Source organism: Crinia signifera, chromosome 1 (assembly GCF_055691185.1).
Source record: "Crinia signifera chromosome 1, ASM5569118v1, whole genome shotgun sequence".
Lineage (NCBI taxonomy): Eukaryota > Metazoa > Chordata > Amphibia > Anura > Myobatrachidae > Crinia > Crinia signifera.
This window is the reverse complement of record NC_139217.1, coordinates 245,253,166-245,272,260: the sequence shown is the minus strand read 5'-3', so window position 1 is coordinate 245,272,260 and position 19,095 is coordinate 245,253,166. Positions and strand designations below refer to the sequence as shown.

At 44.1% G+C, this 19,095-nt stretch overlaps 1 protein-coding gene across 2 annotated transcripts in view; it reads right to left on the bottom strand.

Annotated features, from left to right (window-relative positions):
• CORO2A (coronin 2A) overlaps positions 1-19,095 on the bottom strand; it is a 154,129-nt gene that overhangs the window by 10,522 nt on the left and 124,512 nt on the right. For both annotated transcript variants that reach the window (XM_083179611.1, XM_083179616.1), the window contains exons 10-11: positions 8,547-8,637; positions 4,195-4,472 (exon numbers count right to left, since the gene is read on the bottom strand). In XM_083179611.1, the coding sequence (XP_083035737.1) occupies positions 4,195-4,472; positions 8,547-8,637 (369 nt within the window). The remainder of the gene's footprint in view (positions 1-4,194; positions 4,473-8,546; positions 8,638-19,095) is intronic.

Genomic DNA, 19,095 nt, shown 5'->3' with positions numbered 1-19,095 from the left:
TCAATTCCCAGATAAATTACGTAAGATTCTAGGCATGGTTAAAGTGACAAAATGACACCCCCCACCCCCCCAAAAAAAAAAAACTTGTGTCAACCTTTTTACGCTAATCTTTTAACCCTGTCAACCTCACCCACCACTTTTTACCCATTCAGGTTTATGCATGTCGATCATATAGGGTCAAATTAATGACCATCTATCTAGACAGGGACAACAGAAGACTGCACACAATGTTCAGCTGGGTGCACATTAGCTGCTCTGTGTAGCCAGCGATACCGTTACCAATTGAGACCCAGTGGGATGTCGGCATCAGTAAATGTGTATGCTGTCTGCAACTAGCGGATCATGCTGGAGGAGGGAGGGGAGTTGGAGCCGCATTGCGTCACGCTAGCGATCTCCTCCAACGTCCTGATATTATGCACATCATTTAAAAAAAATCTTCCATTGTGTATGCACCTTTATAATGAAATCTGCAAGGTTTATAAGAGTAACTTCAAAGGAGGTAAGTAGGAAAAAAGAAAGGAAATATTGCCTGTAGTATAAAGTTTAAACTACAATAGTAGGAGCAAAAATTAACTGACCATTATAAGTTGTAGAAATTACTGCTAAGAGACCAGAGGTAAATACCCAAGAATGGGTTAAGGAGAACACCAACAATTACTGTCTTTTTTAAAAACTTTGGGAAATCTGCCCCATAAAATCTAATAATGTGCTAGTCTACCATTGTGATGCCTAACGCACACATAAAGTTGGATGAAAATACCAGTGAACTGCCACCGCAACAGCTTCTCGCGGCATTGTGGGGTGTGCCTCTAGCAGATTTCTAGCTGCAGATTTTGGAGGCTACTGGAACTGTGCTTATGTGCACAGAGGAAGCTTGCACTGAAGTAGGCCTATAGTGCACTGATTTATAGCTTGTGCAGCAGTAGGACAATGAACTACTATTGACAAAATGAAAAGCAACAATGGCATGGCCCAGAATAGTAGATAACGGTGATGGGGGGGGGGGGGAGGGGATTGAGGATCCGCACACACCTTTTTGGAGGTGTATCCCTTATGTGATATGGGGAGTTGGTCTTCAATCACCTTTATTAGATATACTTTGGCAATGGGTGCTATCCGGGCAACGAGGACCAAGACAATGGCTAGAAAGAGTTGCGCGGTGGATGCACTCCAAAAAGAGAGGATATTTACAAGAGAGAAAATATTCCTGAGATATTTAAAATTTAAACTTTTACTGGTATCTTAAACTAAAAAGATGAAAGAACTATCCTGTGTGGATTTTTAACATATGTAATCTCACAGGGTGATCTCCTTCTGTGGCTTGTGAATTTAACAAGGGGTTAAAATTTTTGACAACACAACATGTATTGTGACGTGCAAGTGCACGAAAGAAAGAAAGTGGTGTTTAAAGGGATCTAAAAGAGTTTCCCTTTGGCTGGTTACAAACGATACTGTACTGTGGTTTTATTGAGTCCTTATGAAAATGAAAAATACTAGTTTAGTATTCCTTCTCGTAGGTTCAATCACCAATCAAGATATATTAATTTGGTGTTCCTTTCACCAAATTCACCAGGGCTACGAATCAACCAGAATAATCCCATAGGTGTGCTGAGTGTGTTCAAATAGGGGGCGGAGCCAATGGTCAAGGGGTGGGGCTTAATCTTGGGCTGCGGAGGGCAGTTATATAACATGGAAAAAATATTTGGTTTGTAGGGGGGTGTATTGTGTACCCAGAAATGCCCCTTGTGTACGCAAATGGTCGCAACCTTGCGTGTAATTAAGGGGAGTTCAGGGGGATGTAGCTGCTGCTCTGCCCTGCCGGCTGCTCAGATTGTTTGAGTTGTGTAGACTGCACACTAGTCACCGGACTTGCTCTGTACACCAATCACCGGGAGTAGGGGGGGGATTCGGGAATCAAGGCTTTTGGTGTGTCAGGAGGGGGAAACGAGGGTGGGAGGTGGGGTGGAAATGCACTGCTGCCCGCGCTACCTTTGGTTGCAGTGGTGGACCAAAGCGGTGTCTGCTGCCGTTGATCTCCAGGAGTGGGGGGCAGGAATCGCTGCCACGCTACCTTTGGTCGGAGCACTGTTGCCGCTGACCTCCCAGGAGGGGGGGGAGGGGTCGTGCATTGCTGACTGCGCTACCTTTGGGTAGGGCACAGTTGCCATTGATCTCCAGGAGGAAGAGCTGCCACTGACTTCCAGCGCAAGAGGGGGGTCGGGCACCGCTGATCTGCCCACGACCAGATTCTGCTTTCTCCCTCTGTGCAAGAAAATCTGGTCACCAAAAAGCAGAATCTGGCCCCCGGGATTTGTCGAGCCCTGGCTTAGATATATGTAAACCTTCAACAGGACAGGGCGGGCAGCTGACATCCACAAAGGAGGATGAAACATCACATGAACCGGGGGGGCGAATCCAGATCAAAATGACAGGGGAGTGGGAAAGTAAATGTGGCTTCGGAACAAGGGTTGTGACCACAAAGTGAAAACAGGAGTGACCGTGACAGAGAGAAAGTTATGGTCAACAAGTGACAAGAAGAGGGTGACAAGGAGAGGCAATGCGTGACACCAGGGAGAGGGTGACAGGAATTGAATGAGGGAGTGACAGGCATTAAGCTAGAGGGAAAGGGTATCAGCCAATCAGGAAAGTGTGACTATTGACACTCGCTGATGGGTCCCCAAGTGACAGATGTCCCATTTGGTAAAAGAAAATCCATCTATACACATGGATTCTGTGAATTATGATTATGATTTTGGTTTATTTATTTTTGGACCGTAGAGGACGATCTACATTAGATTAGGAGATTTGTTTTTTTTTACAGGTTACCTAAGGATTTTTACTGGTGAAGGGGACACGAATGGATAAGGGGGATGTAGTTAAGTATATGCAATTGTCATTATGTGAGTGGAGTGCAAGTGTGATAAAGCTGTACTTTCACAGTGTGTGTGTGTGTGTGTGTGTGTCCCCTATAGGTTTTGTAATATTTGTTTTATTGGTAGGGCTACAGGTACCAGTGGGCCCTTAATGCCCAGCATGCTCGTACTTGTGGTTTTTCAAGTACCAGCATGTCGAAAAGGCTTGCTGGGGCATGTACTAATGCTATGAACTCACCCCCCATATCCCACGGTTGGCAGGCATAGACCTGTACTTCAGCTCTAGCCCTTGGGTGAGATGGATGAGGGGCTTTATTGGGGCATCCCCACTACCTGAGGGAAACCTGGACAGAGTTGTACTATTTGGGGGTGGGTGGGGTAATGCTATGTCTATAGGGACCAGTATAAACATGTCTCCCAGCTGTGGCATTGCCTCTTTGGCTAGTGGAGCCCTGGTTCTGGTTATTTTAATACAGAGGTTCTCATGCAATTATTCCATTGTATGTTAGAACTAGGACTGGCCCAAGCAGCCCAGGGCTGGTTATGCTTAGGGGAGGGGGTTATTTCTTTAAATGTAACTATTTTCTAAACTTTTACACAAAGAAGCATTGCACAGGCATACTTCATGTTCAGCAAACCCGGTGCCAAACACAAATGCAATCACCTTCGGAAAACTTGAATCTAGCAAACACTTTGTAAATGACCTTCGTAAAGTTACCAAATTAGCTTAGGAATTATTTTTCAATAATACAAATTGTATGTTCGTAACCAGAAGATAACTCAATGTAATTTTAGTACTTTTACCACACAGTTTTAGCCTGAAGTATGTAAGGATCAATAGTAAATCTATATAAGTCAAAGTGATAGCGAATATAGGGTTCTAGACTTTGGAGAGAGATAAAAGTGGACAGAGAAAAAATACTAACCAACCAGCTCCTAACTGCCATACTACAGGCTGTGAGGCCCATTTATCAACAAGTTTTAGCCATTTAAAATGTGTGGTGTATGATAAATGGTGCCTCATCCAATCAGCTCCCAACTGCAATTTTTCAAAAACAAGATAGCACTATTTATCATATGCAAAACTTGTTAATAAATGGGTCCCACAGTCCTAAACATAACAGTTAGGAGCTGGTTGGTTGGTACATTATTCAGTGTCCACTTAATAAAGGAGTGCTATTTAAATATCTTAATTAATAAGTAACTGTAAATCTAAATACCAAAAAAACCAACAACACACATTTACCACAAATAATGCTCAGGTAACGCAGAAATATAAAAACAAATATAGACAATATATGTTCTACAACTCAAGACATACCTCATTCTCTGTCTTAGGTGGAGGACATTCAAACAGGTCAAATCCATTGGAGACATAAGAGTGTTTAGAGTCTGGTAACCTGTCAGTAGCTCTCCTCTTTCCCCGATCTTCTCTAATGATCTCTGTTTTGTACTCTATCTCCCATACTGTCTTTGCGGGATGCTTTTCCTCATAGATGTTCTTTGGCTGTTTAGCAGGCAGCTTGGATTCATCATCAGAAACAGTTATCTGAGAGAGGGAAGGTTTTGATCCAGGTTTTAAAGATACCAAAAGAGGACCTAAATTGAATATAAGCATAATTTAATGTTTTTGTCCATCAGTAACAAATTTAGTGGAAACAAAAACTGAATTTTTTTTTTCAAAGTCTACTTCAATATAATTTATAAAATTAAGAGAAATAATGCTATACTGTAAATGAATGAAGATAATTAAAACTATTTTTTCCCCAGCTACCGGAACCTACACTTCTAAAATCAAAGATGAATTGAGTATCACAGTGAAAACACATTTATCACTTAACAGCTACTGTGGAGATAGAGTAAAATAATTTCCTGTCAACCTCAAAATAGAAACTTTATTGCACATACGGATCGTTTCCTTGTCACTCTGTGCTGTAAAACACAACTCATTTCATTGTACACGGTCCCTGTTATGAGAAACGTAGGTGCTGTTAAAATAAACCTGGGATTTAGGCTTTTTTGAATGTGTATGTGTGATGGCTGAAATATGAGCAAAAAATGTATGTTAAACTAAAAATAAATTAAATAAAAATTAACCCTTGCCAAGGGTTAATGCATATTGCCATGGGTTAATGTATGTTGCCAAAAGTTAATACTTATTGCCAGGGGTTAATGCTTATTGCCAAGGGGTCTTGGAGCAGAAGAAACAGACCCATATTTCCAGAGGTCATATTTGACAGGGAGTACAGTGCTGTAGCATTACCCAGAAGTGGAGGGGTGCAGGGGAAGGCGGCGGCGGCGGGTGGAAGAGTGCAGTGGAAGGCAGCTGACCCATCAATCAACTGTTCGACCCGTGGGACCGCGCAGTGCACATTTGTGTGCACACAATGTGACTGTGAAATTGTCCATTTCTTGTTTGCTCAGGAGTGCTGAGGTCAATCATTCTGGTATAGGTACTGGAGACTCTCAAACTGTTCACGGCTAACTTCACATGTTGAACAGCAGAAGCTGAAATACACCTAACACATGTCTTGAATACACTACTACCTAAAGTTATTCTTCACTTGATTTCTACTTTATCTTTCTTGTAAATGTTTGATTTGTACAATAGGTTCTTTCACTAACTGTTGGCTATGGAGAGCAAGCTGTAAGCAGCAGAAGCTGAAATACATCTAATACAAGTCTCAACTAATTTTCACATTATTAATGGAGGTTGATCTATTCAACGTATCCATTAACCCTTTGAGTGCCATCTTCTCTGTGAGAGATGTTCAAAAGATCCGTTAAAAATGCCAGCGTCGCTCCCATTTGTTATATAGATTAAAATAAAAAATGTGTAAAAAAAGATTATATTTCCTATATAAGGTAACATTACAGGACAACATGATGAATACAAATGTTTGCTTGCCAATTTGCTACTGAATTTGCTACCCCGGGCGGGTTTGCGCATGCTGACATATGCAAACCCCCGGGGCGTTTGCTTAATAGTGGGCAGAAAGGGGGTATGCATGGGGCGGAAGCAGGGGAACCCCCCATTTTATGGGCACGCCCATAGAAGTGCTGGGCATACCCCTGCTAACGCAGATGTGGCCATACCTGCTTGGGGCATCAGCCCCGGCCCCATTTTGGCCAACTCCAGGATAACAGTATGGACTTACTTTTATCCAGCAAAGGAGGAAACGTCATTCGATGGTGAGCTAGCATCGAATGATTTTTTACTCTGTGTGTCCGCATGCAAGTGGATGTGTAAGCGTACACATCCACTTGCATGCTACTGTGGGGATTCACCCGGCTTGGGGGGGGGTGCGTTTGGTGGGGTGGCGTTTACCTGCTCGCGAGGCAGTGACTATACACTGCAAACAGGTCTGAATCAGACCCTTTATTTGATGTTTGTCAGTTGTATCTGTCATGAGAGCTTTATATTAATTATTCAGAAATAAAAGAGAAGTCTTAATTGTTGAAAGTTATCAAAGAAGTTCTGGACTTTAATTTCCCCAGGTATTAAAGCCCAAGGCTACCACTCTTTTTCACTGACCGTTGTATTAGCAGGGTTAATTGTATTCCCACAATGAAAGACATGTGGTGCCTGATGCACACTCTATAATATTAAGCTCTGCTCTCTTATATAGAGCAATAAATTGAGGTTCTTGGAATATTTATTGGCCAAGAAATACTAGCCCACCAACCGCGTGAAGGTACCCTCAAATTTTCTGGTGGGTCCCTAATACTAAGTTTGAACCTGGGGCGCAGCACCCCAAAAAAGCCAGCTAAAACCAGTGACCTCAGGGCAGCACACAAGTGAATTGATAAGGTATGAGTGAGTTAATAGGAAAGAAGCCATAGCTAGGGGTTAAAAAGCGTTACATACTGTAAGTGAAAATACTAGAAAGTATAATTAGTGGAAAAATGAATTGTATTCCCCCCTAGGACCTAGAAGATTGCTACGTGAGCATGATTTCCTAACATCGTAAAATAATGTGAAATGCCAAGTAGGACTATTTTATAAGTTACTGATAAAGTATCTAAGTACTGCATTTTATAAGAGAAGGCATTTAATAAAATGTCTGCTTTAGATGTAACCCTATAAAAAAAGGCTGCCATCTGACCTCACCACTTAGACACCATACACTTTATTCCCATTAATCTACACACAATTAAAATGAAATCTGTGCTATCCCTAATGCAGCAAATGTAATTCTTAAGAGATCACTTCTGCTCAAGTATTGTAACTGTAAATGAGTGTACAGTAATTTACAGTATATGATTGCTGGCCAATCATTCCCTTCACACAAGCGGAGGATGTCCACACATAAAAACACTAGGAGGGGTATACATAGAGATGATTACAAATACATTCTGATTAAAGACCATGAAGTAGAAAGTAACAGCAATGTATGATATATTTGGCCATTCACTAGCTAGCTTTTAGACATGATGTATTAAATATTAAACATGATAGCTCTCTAAAGTGTTCCTTGCACTTAGTTCCCCTCCACCCACTAGTACTTATATAATTAGATCCAGGGCTCAAAGTGGAAATTTTAAAGTTGGGATATGGAAAAATAAAGGATGTAGTAATGCGAGCGCTGTAAACGGGGGTGTGGCCACTGGAAAGGGGGCGTGTTTTTAAGTGTAGTGTACCACACCACATACCCCTTATACACCACAATAGTAGGACCCTTACGCATTATGCCACACGGTATGAGCCAAAATCCAAGGACAGAAAGGACAAAGGGACAGGGAGAGTGACAGCAGAGAGAGAGAGAGAAAGAAAGTGAAAGCAGGGACACAGAGACAGAGAGAGACACAGCGGGGACACAGAGAACGAGAAAATGTCAGTGGGGACACAGGGAATAGTAGCTTTGCGCAACACCAGCACCAGTTGCTGACAGTAGTAGCCCTGTGTAACACCAGCACCAGTTGCTGACAGTAGTAGCACTGCGTAGCACACGCACCAGTTGCTGAAAGTAGTAGCACTGCATTAACACTCACAACAGTAGTAGCGCTGCGTGACACCCATACCAGTTGCAGACATTAGTAGCGCTGACAGCCATATACCTCTCTATCCCCCCTCTCTCAACCCCACTGGGCACTGAACTCCTACACAGTGGCCTGCAGACATTGCTTCCTTCATCCTGTGCTCGGCACACTATGTAATTCTCCTACCTAGTGGATGGTTGGGCATGAAATACCGCCTGCCGGTACATGTTGGCTCATAAACCCCATGTTGACCTTGCCCATGTCGACCTAATGCTTGTGTCGACCTAATAAGCTGTCACCTAAGCGGATGCTAAGGAGAGGAGACAAGCTCCTGTGATGCGCAACACACAAGCCCTGGTGTTTGGTGTATGTAACAGAGCAGCACTGCCGCTGCCCCACACCAGAAATTCCTTCCAACTATGAAAAGAATAAAATAGACAGTCTGTGCAGAAGCGGCGGTATGCCATTCCGATGCATACCGCCCTACTTTGAGCAGTGATCAGATCTAAATTTGCGTTTCAAAGCCCAGACCACTTATTTTCCTTGACAAATGCACATAGGTTTACTCTTTATTACAAACTATAATATATATATATATATATATATATATATATAAATAATAAAAAAGAAATGAAATCAAGTTAAGTGCTTGAATAACAGAAATACATGTCTTTCAGGATATCCCTGTCTGACCTCTATTAATTCCATTCATCCATTCACGTGCAGTGAGAGCTGGCTGTGTTCCAGCTGTCATTGGGTAAATGTCCTCCTGGTACGATTCCGACTGCAAGACACAAACAAAGAGAGCAGTAGAGTTAAAGCTACATCAGTACTTTTGCTATCAGATTGCATTATATAACATTACATATATATATATATATATATATATATATATATATATATATAGATAGATAGATAGATAGAGAGACATACTTGCAGTAGCATGTAGCGGCACTCTTCAGGAATTTGTAGAAAAAAGCTAATTTATTGTGGAACAAACCAGCGTTTCGGAGTCATTGTGGAAAATGACAAGTGGAAAAACCGATGCTGGACTAAGTGTACTAGCCGCATTAGATGACAATGCGCGCGGGTACACTGAAAAAGGCAGAGAAGATGTCCATATGGACAGATGTTTTCAGTGTACCCGCGCACATTGTCATCTAATGCGGCTAGTACACTTAGTCCAGCATCGGTTTTTCCACTTGTCACCCCCACCTACACGTAACCACCTTAGGGTATTTAGCGCCTTCCTAGCGCATCCCAGTCACTGGTCTATCTCCATCACCACTTCACAGACCCCTCTTCCTCAGCTGTCACCCGGTACTGCCGGGCGCACACCTGATAGCCACCTGTCCCTCACCGGCTGGTACTTCACTTACACAGCCGTCACTCGTCACTGCCGGGCGCATACCCGTATGCCTCTGGCACCACTTCCCTCCCTCACTCGCTGATACTTGAGTTCCCCACACTGTCGCACACCGGCCGCACACTCCGTCTACACCACCGTCACCCTTTTTTCACTGTCCCCAGCCTTTCCCCCGCAGTCGACACATGCAGTGTCGTCAGCTCGCCACCTCCGTTCTCCCTCCACTCTGCTCTTTACCCCTTCAGCTGTAACCCTGTCCCTCGCTCTGTTCCACCTTCTCCCCCCCTTTTCCTCCGTTGCTCTTTCATTGCAGCACACATTCATTAGAACTCTGTGGTAACTTTGTTTTTATATGCATTATACTATGATTCTTTGTGTCCCATGCATGCTATGCTCTTATCCGCTGTGAACTCAGTACGTCCTTGATGTCCGTACTGCTTTCTAACTTGTAACATCTTTATTTGATAGGACACCGCTGCAGAGATCAGCAGCCGGCTTTCAGCACCATTGCCGCTCCACGTTTACACTTGTTTCCCCGCACTTAGCTCCAAGTCGGCATTCACTCAGTTCATTTTGTAAGCGCCAGAACAGCGTTCTTGGTCACTTAGCAACCACCCTTTGGGTTTGATAGCACGCCCCTGGTGACCCCGCTTTCCCCGTTTGAGTGCGCCAGATGACGTCACTCATCACCTGCCCGGGTCGTGCTGGTGATTTCTGCACGAGGTGTTCCTGCCCCCACTGTCTGCTATAAATGTGAGTACACTGCTGTTTTTTTCTTTATGTCTTGATAAAGGGCTTTGCCCGAAACGTTGACACAAGCCTGTGTTGATTCATTTATTTCTTCATTGCTGCCGCCGCGCAGAAATTATACAAATCTTGTGAGTGCCATCTACCTATTCGTGGTTATATATATATATATATATATATATATATATATATATATATATATATATATATATATATATAATAAAACACCCTATAAACAAAGGGTAATGCTGAGATACTGAAAACATAAAAAAATAGATATAATTGCAAAGGGTGAGACAAAAGGAGCACAGATAAAAAGAATATGGAATATACAAGTGAAAACTAAATGATCCTTGATCTCTCTATATGCCTACAAACCTGTGTACATACATTTCTGTTTTGTATATATTGAGTAAGTTGCTATTAGTTTGTTTAAACAGTGCACAAATGCCATATCCACTATGGGTGCCATGTGTGCGGAGCATATAGGTCCATGAGTAAGGGGAGGTTTCTCAATAGCCCACTGACTTATGAGCCTTTGTCACCTGTGGCATCTCTATAGCAGGACACCCTATTAGGTCACTGCCACAATTTAGCAGCTGGAGCATGTGACATGACACATGACACTTGATAGGCTATTGGGCATCTTAGTGACCTCTTCAACATATGGCACTCCCCCAATGGTTCAAACTTCAAAGTCATCACATTAATGGGATTCCGTGCAAAGATACAGCCTTTTTAGTGCAGGGACATGGATCCAGGAAGATGGCCAAACAACACACCTCTGTAAACTAACTGTTCCCACTGTGCGCTTAACTAAAGGAGGATGAATGGATAACAGGTTGGGAACATGAAAAAAGATGGGGAAGAGGGACATAAGGCCAGGGGCGCTAAGCTTCAAAAAGTGATAAAATGGAGAGATTTAAAGCAGCAGCCAACCAGCTCCGAACTGCCATGTCACTATTTGTGGTAGATCGCATTGCATCTAGTACACAAAAAAGCACACTGCTGTAGCACATTGCATGCTTTCTGTACTAGATGCAATATAGTACAAAAAGTACGGAGCACATTACTCCCTGCATGGGCTCCTTTATTAATGACTACAGTTGTGCAGCAGCTACAGGGGCGGGCTGGGCCGGGGGCAGAGTGCCATGTGCCCCCCGGGCCGATTGTGTTCTTAGGCTGCTGCTGCAGCCACGGCTGGCTGACCAGTCTCAGACTGGTCTCCAGAAACATGGCCGCCGGCCTCCTGCACTGAGGACATGTCTAGTGAAGGAGTCCGGCGGCCATGTTTCTGGAGCCCAGTCGGAGAGAGACTGTGTGTTCTACTTCCTGCCTGTGCGTTCAACTTCTACATCCCCGTGCTGCAGCCCACCTAGGTCCGGCGTCAAGATCAGGTAAGCCAGAGCAGCCTGTGGCCGGGGTCCAGTTATTATTATTAGGGGGAGCAACCTTTGGGGGTTCCTTTATTATTATACAGGGAAAACAGCCTGTGGGCTCCCATTATTATTATTATACAGGGGGAGCAGCCTGTGGGGGTCTCATTATTATTATACAGGGGGATCAGCCTGTGGGGGGTCTCATTATTATTATACAGGAGGAGCAGCCTGTGGGGGTCTCATTATTATTATACAGGGGGAGCATCCTGTGGTGTCCTATTGTTATACAGGGGAGCAGCCTGTGGTGTCCTATTATTATTATACAGGGGAGCAGCCTGTGGGGGTCCTATTGTTATACAGGGGAGCAGCCTGTGGTGTCCTATTGTTATTATACAGGGGGAGCAGCCTGTAAGGGTCCATTATTATTATTATACAGGGGAGCAGCCTGTGGGGGTGCCATTATTATTATTATTATTATACAGGGGGATCAGCCTGTGGGGGGTCTCATTATTATTATACAGGAGGAGCAGCCTGTGGGGGTCTCATTATTATTATTATACAGGGGGAGCAGCCTGTGGTGTCCTATTATTATACAGGGGAGCAGCCTGTGGTGTCCTATTATTATTATACAGGGGAGCAGCCTGTGGGGGTCCTATTGTTATACAGGGGAGCAGCCTGTGGTGTCCTATTATTATTATACAGGGGGAGCAGCCTGTAAGGGTCCATTATTATTATTATACATGGGAGCAGCCTGTGGGGGTGCCATTATTATTATACAGGGGGAGCAGCCTGTGGGGGTCCCGTTAATATTATACGGGGGAGCAGCCTGTGGGGGTCCCCTTATTATCATACAGGGGAGCAGTCTGTGGTGTCCTATTATTGTTATACAGGGGAGCAGTCTGTGGTGTCCTATTATTGTTATACAGGGGAGCAGCCTGTGGTGTCCTGTTATTATTATACAGGGGAGCAGCCTGTGGGGTCCAGTTATTATACAGGGGGAGCAGCCTGTGGGGGTCCCTTTATTATTATACAGGGTGAGCAGCCTGTGGGGGTCCCATTATTATTATACAGGGGGAGCAGCCTGTGGGGGTCCCATTATTATTATTATACAGGGGAAGCAGCCTGTGGGGGTACCATTATTATTATTATTATTATTATTATTATTATTATTATTATTATACAGGGGGAGCAGCCTGTTGTTGTCCCGTTATTATTATTATACAGGGGGAGCAGCCTATGGGGATCCCGTTACTTTTATTATTATTATTATTATTATTATTATTATACAGGGGGAGTAGCCTGTGGTGTGCTGATATTATACAGGGGGAGCAGCCTGTGGGGGTCCTATTATTATACAGGGGAGCAGCCAGTGGTGTTCTGTTATTATTATACAGGGGAGCAGCCTGTGGTGTCCTGTTATTATTATAAGACAGGGGGAGTAGCCTGTGATGTCCTGATATTATACAGGGGGAGCAGCCTGTGGGGGTCCTATTATTATACAGGGGAGCAGCCTGTGGTGTCCTGTTATTATTATAAGACAGGGGGAGTAGCCTGTGATGTCCTGATATTATACAGGGGGAGCAGCCTGTGGGATCCTATTATTATACAGGGGAGCAGCCTGTGGTGTCCTATTATTGTTTTTTTTTTTTTAACTCAATTTACCTATGCACTGTTACTTATGGGCCGGTGCTCTGGACTTGCCCCCCAGGCTAAAAGTTGCCAGCCAGCCCCTGAGCAGCTAGGCAAATTGGAAAACGTGGACCATTGGTAGATCTCGAGGACCGGTTTGGCCACCCCAGGCTTAATGGTTTTACAGGCCTACATGGCACTTGCCTCAACTCCTCCATTTCTCATAATAAATTATTGAACATTTTCAGCTCCATACCCATTAAGCCCATAATCTGGCCCTTGCTATAGCTCAGACCTGTGAGGGGGAGGTTGGGGGTATGGGTGATATCATGCTGGGGGAACTCCAAGATTTGAAAATTACTATTCTGATAGAACTTGAACAATATCGAAAAGGAAAAAAGTTAAAGACTTCACTACACAGATGTGTTAAACTGGTACATGCTTAACCGAGTACACTGCTAGCTGTAATTACATCTACATGTCCCGTAACTGAATCAGTCAAGTATAAAAACAAGGTGGTCAATGCCTATAGTAAAGTAAAAATAAGTAAAAACAGTCTACTTAAAAAAAAAAAAAAAAGATAATTTTGTACTTGTCCTACAGTTTGCGCTCTGCTAAAACAAGATTGTAAAGGTATGTAACAATATATATGTCTGCAGTTCAAAAGACAACTCATACCCCTTTTACACCACCGAAAAATCCGGGTCAGCTGCGGGTCAGACCCGGATCATCGGCGGTGTAAATGGGGTATATCCGTGTCCATTTACACGGGTCCTCTACCCAGGTCCTGACCTGGGTAGAACCCGGATAGGACCAGTGTAAATGGCGGTGTAAATGGTCCCGCTGCGGGTGCAGGCACCCGCAGCGGGTCCACAGCGTGCAGCGCTGGGGAAGATGTGCCCAGCTGCTGCGGGAGGAGGGGGGTCCCTGCGGCTGCTGAGGGGAGGGGGGGTACCTGTCCTGTCAGCCTGCGGTCGGAGCTCAGCGGAGGGGATAATGTGCGCCGCTGCTGTACCATCCCCCGGCAGCCGGTCCCTGCGGCGAATGGACAGTCAGTGTCGGCGGTCCCTCCAGTGCATAGGAACTAGTACTAGTTCCCATGCGCCAGAGGGACCCCCGCCATTGACTGTCCATTCGCCGCAGGAACTTCGCAGCTGCGGGGAGTGGTACAGCAGCGGCGCACATCATCTCCTCCGGTGAGCTCCGACCGCAGGCTGACAGGTACCCCCCTCAGCAGCCGCAGGGACCCCCCTCCTCCCAGCACCCGGGGACAGCACTCCCCATCTACCCCCTAAAAAACACTGAACCTGGGTCAGCCCTGCCTTAAATATTATATATATATATATAATTTATAAATATATAAATATATATATTTCTATAAAAAACATATCGTCATCGACCAGGTACCCCTAAGTCTGAGAGGAGGGGACAGAGCAGGTGCTCTGCTGCGCAAAGAAGCGAAGTGGATCTATCTACTGAACACCAGCAGCCCGAACGGCCTCAACGAAAGAATGCCATTCAACATCTTTATTTGAATCCCTTTACCCACAGCCACCCTGCACACTGAAGAGAAACGGGACGGATCCCATTCCCCGCATATTAAGTATGGACACAACAAGTACCCAGTTGACCAGATCTAACAAACAGACCCTCCATAGCAATAGTCGGGAATAACTACAGATCTGCATTTTTCTAGCCATCGTATCCCACATGACGTTGCAGGAACACCGTTATGCACAAGATAGAAACACCCGCAGGATGTCACTATCTTTATGTCTCACCCCGCGCTCACCTTGCAACGAGAATGGACACACTTATGCACTCTCTCTTTCCTCACTAGCGGCTTATTCGTACGCCAGCACGGACCTGTCCTCACGCGTGTGCCCCTTGGTACAAAGAGCAGTTCACTGCACCGATGTTCCCTGACCACAAAAGCACAGCAAAGGGAGCGGTGCTTTAATATACTTTCTCACGAAGCTTGATCTCAAGTTGTTTTTATTGACAAATGTTTTTAACCCCTTACCGACACAGCCTGTTTTTGCCTTCCTGACAGAGGCCTTTTTTTCAAAACTGACATGTATCACTTAAGTGGGGATAACTTTTTTTTGCTTTTACTTATCCCAGTGTTTTTGAGATTGTTTTCTCGTGACACATTGTACTTTAAGTTAGTGGTAAATTTTGGTCGATACTGTTTTTTTTTTTTTGTGAAAAATACCAAAATGTCGTAAAAAAATTGAACATTTTGCAATTTGCAAAATGTTAAATTTTCTGCTTGTGAGACAAATAATCATACCACTCAAAATAGTTCATAACTAACATAGACCATATGTAAACTTTATGTTTCATTCATTATTTCAACTTTCTTTTATTTATTTTTTGGACACTAGGGGGCAGCAGAGTCAAAATTATATACATAACACAGTAAACGCTGCAATTGGCTGTTCACATTTGAACAGCCAATTGCAACGATCGCCGATGGGGGGGGGGCATCGCTGCCCCCCCTGGGCAATGAGGGAAGATGTCTGCTGTCAGGGACAGCAGACATCGTCCCTCTGTCACCGCATCTCTAGACGCGGTGACACTTTAAAGTCATGACGTACATTTACGTCATGTGTCGGGAAGTACATCCCGACCAGGACGTAAATGTACGTCAAATGTCGGGAAGGGGTTAACACAGTCTGTTGGTTTCATTATTGTTTTCCTCTCTCTGTAGTCTGTCCAGTCCCCCGGTTGCCATGACAGCCCGGACGCGTCTCCTGGTTGCCAGGTAACAGACGCCAGAAACCGGCAGGACGTCTCTCCTCCCAGTGACGCGACCGGAAGCCGCGTCAGACGCCGCAGGGACGGCCACACAGGAGTAGGAATCTCTTCATGCGCACGGCATAAAGGTATGCCATTGCACATTTCACTGTTGTTATTGTACACTTGAAGAAGGGGTGTTTGTATCCCCGAAATGTCTGTTTCACAGTAAACCTTTGCCTTTTTTCACCAAGACCGCTGGAGTGCCTCTATTTGTTTCATATCACCATTTATCTATCCGGATTGGAAGGCACCCACGGCAGCTGCAAACAGCCACTCGTGGAGTGCCAGGCTGAATACGTATCTATCTATATTTCTATAAATATATATATATATATATATATTATATATTTCTATAAATATTATATATATATATTATTTAAGGCAGGGCTGACCCAGGTTCAGTGTAAATGGTGCAGACCCAGGTCAAAGTGCTGTGTAAATGGGGTATAAAGCAGGGTCAGACCCTGGATACTCCAGCATTCAAAGACCAGGGTCCGACCAGGGTTTTTGGTGTAAAAGGGGTATCAGTGAGCTAAGACAGGAGCTGTGGAGAAGGCTCAATGAGTAGCTCTGCAGTTTGAGCTCAATGGGGCAGATGTATTAAGCCTGGAGAAGAAATAAACTGGAGAAAGTGGAGATAAGGTAAAAGGAGATAACACATCAGCCAATCAACTCCCAACTGTCATTTTCAAAGACAGTTCATTGGCTGGTGCTTTATCTCCAGATGAAGATAGTCAAGCAACCTGTCCTTGAAGAGAGAGGAAATGTCAGAAATACAAGAACTGTGACTGTGCATTTGTATGATCAGCCACTGTACAGAAATATGCTGTGTCCTAGCATGCAGAGAGATTTCTTGTTGGAAGCACACTTTTATGTAATTTGAATACTTATAGTTAAATATCTAAAACATATATTTTAATTATTTATCTTAAAATGATGTAAAAAGTACCCTATAGGCAGGGTTAGTTAAAAGAAAACACACACACACACACACACACACACACACAATTCATATAATACAGTACATAACAACATAATGGTATGCATAGTGTTCATGGAATAAATCATTGAAAATGGTAGCTCCTAAATTTGAAGCATATCTCCAACAAGACAGGCAGTATAGGCAAAAGTGGGATTAGGCTGCAATGGCAATAGTGCAGCCCAGTCGTAGTAGTAATACCCCTTTCACACCGCACAAATAACTAGGGTCTGACACGGGTAGTTGGCGGGTCGACCCGGGTCTCTGTGAGGTGTGAAAGGCCTTTCAAACAGTCCCAGTTCAAGCAACCCGGCAATCTGAGCCAGGTTAAAAGAAGGGTTTTACCCAGGTCGGACCCGGGTTGCTGGGCAGTGTGAACCGGAGGCGATAGTGTCAGCTCCAAGCGCTGCCTCCTCCCCCACCCCCTGATGACAGTGCCCTGCTCCACACCCCTGATGTAGTTAGAGACATGATTTATTGCTATTCGCTGTGGGAGTTTCACCTCGCAATGCCAGGTCACGCCCAGGACGGACCTATGTTCAAATCCCAGGTGCGACTCGGCATTTGCGATGTGAAAGTAGTATGAATGTGTTCAATACAGTTCTATCATGGACACGTCATATCTGATCTCAGACCTATACTTTCTGTCTTGTTGGAAATAAAGAAATCTCTCTTTTTCCACAACCAAACCCTGTTTTACCTGAATAGTTCCTATTCGATTTGTGGGGGCACCTCCATCAATCCATCTCTACCATATAGGGTATTTACTGTCCAAGCTGGTTTGTTGTATGCCTTGACACCATTGTGCGCTGGGTCCTGTGTGGGATATTTCTGTCTTTGCAGCCCTGATTGAACGCTATGTGGTTTTATTTAACCCTTGGAGTGCCAAGTGAATTTGTCAAAATAGGTGTGAAAATTGCAAAGCAAACATTTTTATTCATCACAATGACCTGTAATGTTTACCTGATATATGAAATATAATCTTTTATATAACAAATGTGAGTGACGCTGGAGTTGCCAGCAGATATTTTGCACATCTCTCACAGAGAAGTTGGCACTCAAAGGGTTAGGTATTTTATTGTTAAAAAAGATAATTATGTTTTTCTAGGTAGACACCCCTTATTAATGCCTACATTGTATGCAGTGACTAAAAGGCTTTTGTCATTAAGCGGCCCGATTCAGACCCTGCTCACAGCGGGCAAATTCGACCCCTTCCTTGATGTTACAGAGGGTATGTGGGAGGCGGGCATTCGTCTGGAATACAATACATACAACTAGCACATAGGCAGACGTGTAGGCAATCTTAATACAATGCCGTTATCTAAGCTGATGACTTAAAAGAAATGTATTTTGCAGCCAGTGCTCAGCTAAATTGATGTTATTGCCTAGTTTGCAGTGTGTTCTTTAAACAGGTACACCAATGGTATAACTACATAATGATTAGACCAGAGCCGGCCCTAGCCTAAATGACGCCCTAGGCAAGATTTTGGCTGGTGCCCCCTAGCACCGCCACTAGTTCCGCCTCTGACCCTGCTCCCCTTTCCCAGCACCATCAACCCTCATCATAGCGGTCAACATTTTGGTGCTCCTACCCGCAATATTTTAAATAGAAACAGTGCACACATTCGGTGCTCAGCCCAAATAGGGGTGTGTTCTTACTGGGAAGGGGCATGGCCACACTATATACTATAGTACCCCCAATTCAAATTATGCCACACAGTAGTGCAACTTTATTCACATTATATCTTGTGATGGTGTCCCTTATTTACGTTACATCACACAGTAGTACCACTTTACCTTATGTACATTTCTTCTCACATTATTCACATTATACCCTTAGAAAAAAATCCTGAGAAAATATTGTATTTTAAGCACCTCCATGGCCACACTGCAACCCACACTGCAAAGCAGTGTGTGCTGGGAAGAGGAGAAGAGCTGCAGATGCTGCTGTCACTTAAGGGGAGGGGGCCCTTCCATCAGACTTTGGCCTAGGTCATTTGTACCCCCTACCCCTTTCTCTCGGTACCCCTGATAATACTACACAGTAATGCCCCTTACACATGACACACATTATTAATGTCCTTATAACCATAATGCCCCTTACACATTATGCCAACCTTTATTAATGCCCTTCATACACATAATGACACACATAATGCCCCTTACACATGTCGCACATTATTAATGCCCTTATACACATGACACACATAATGCTTGTTACACATATGTCGCACATTATTAATGCATTTATACATGACACACATAATGCCCCTTACACATATGCCGAACACTATTGCACAACCAACCCACCCGCAGATAGCACTCGAACAGGCGCTAACT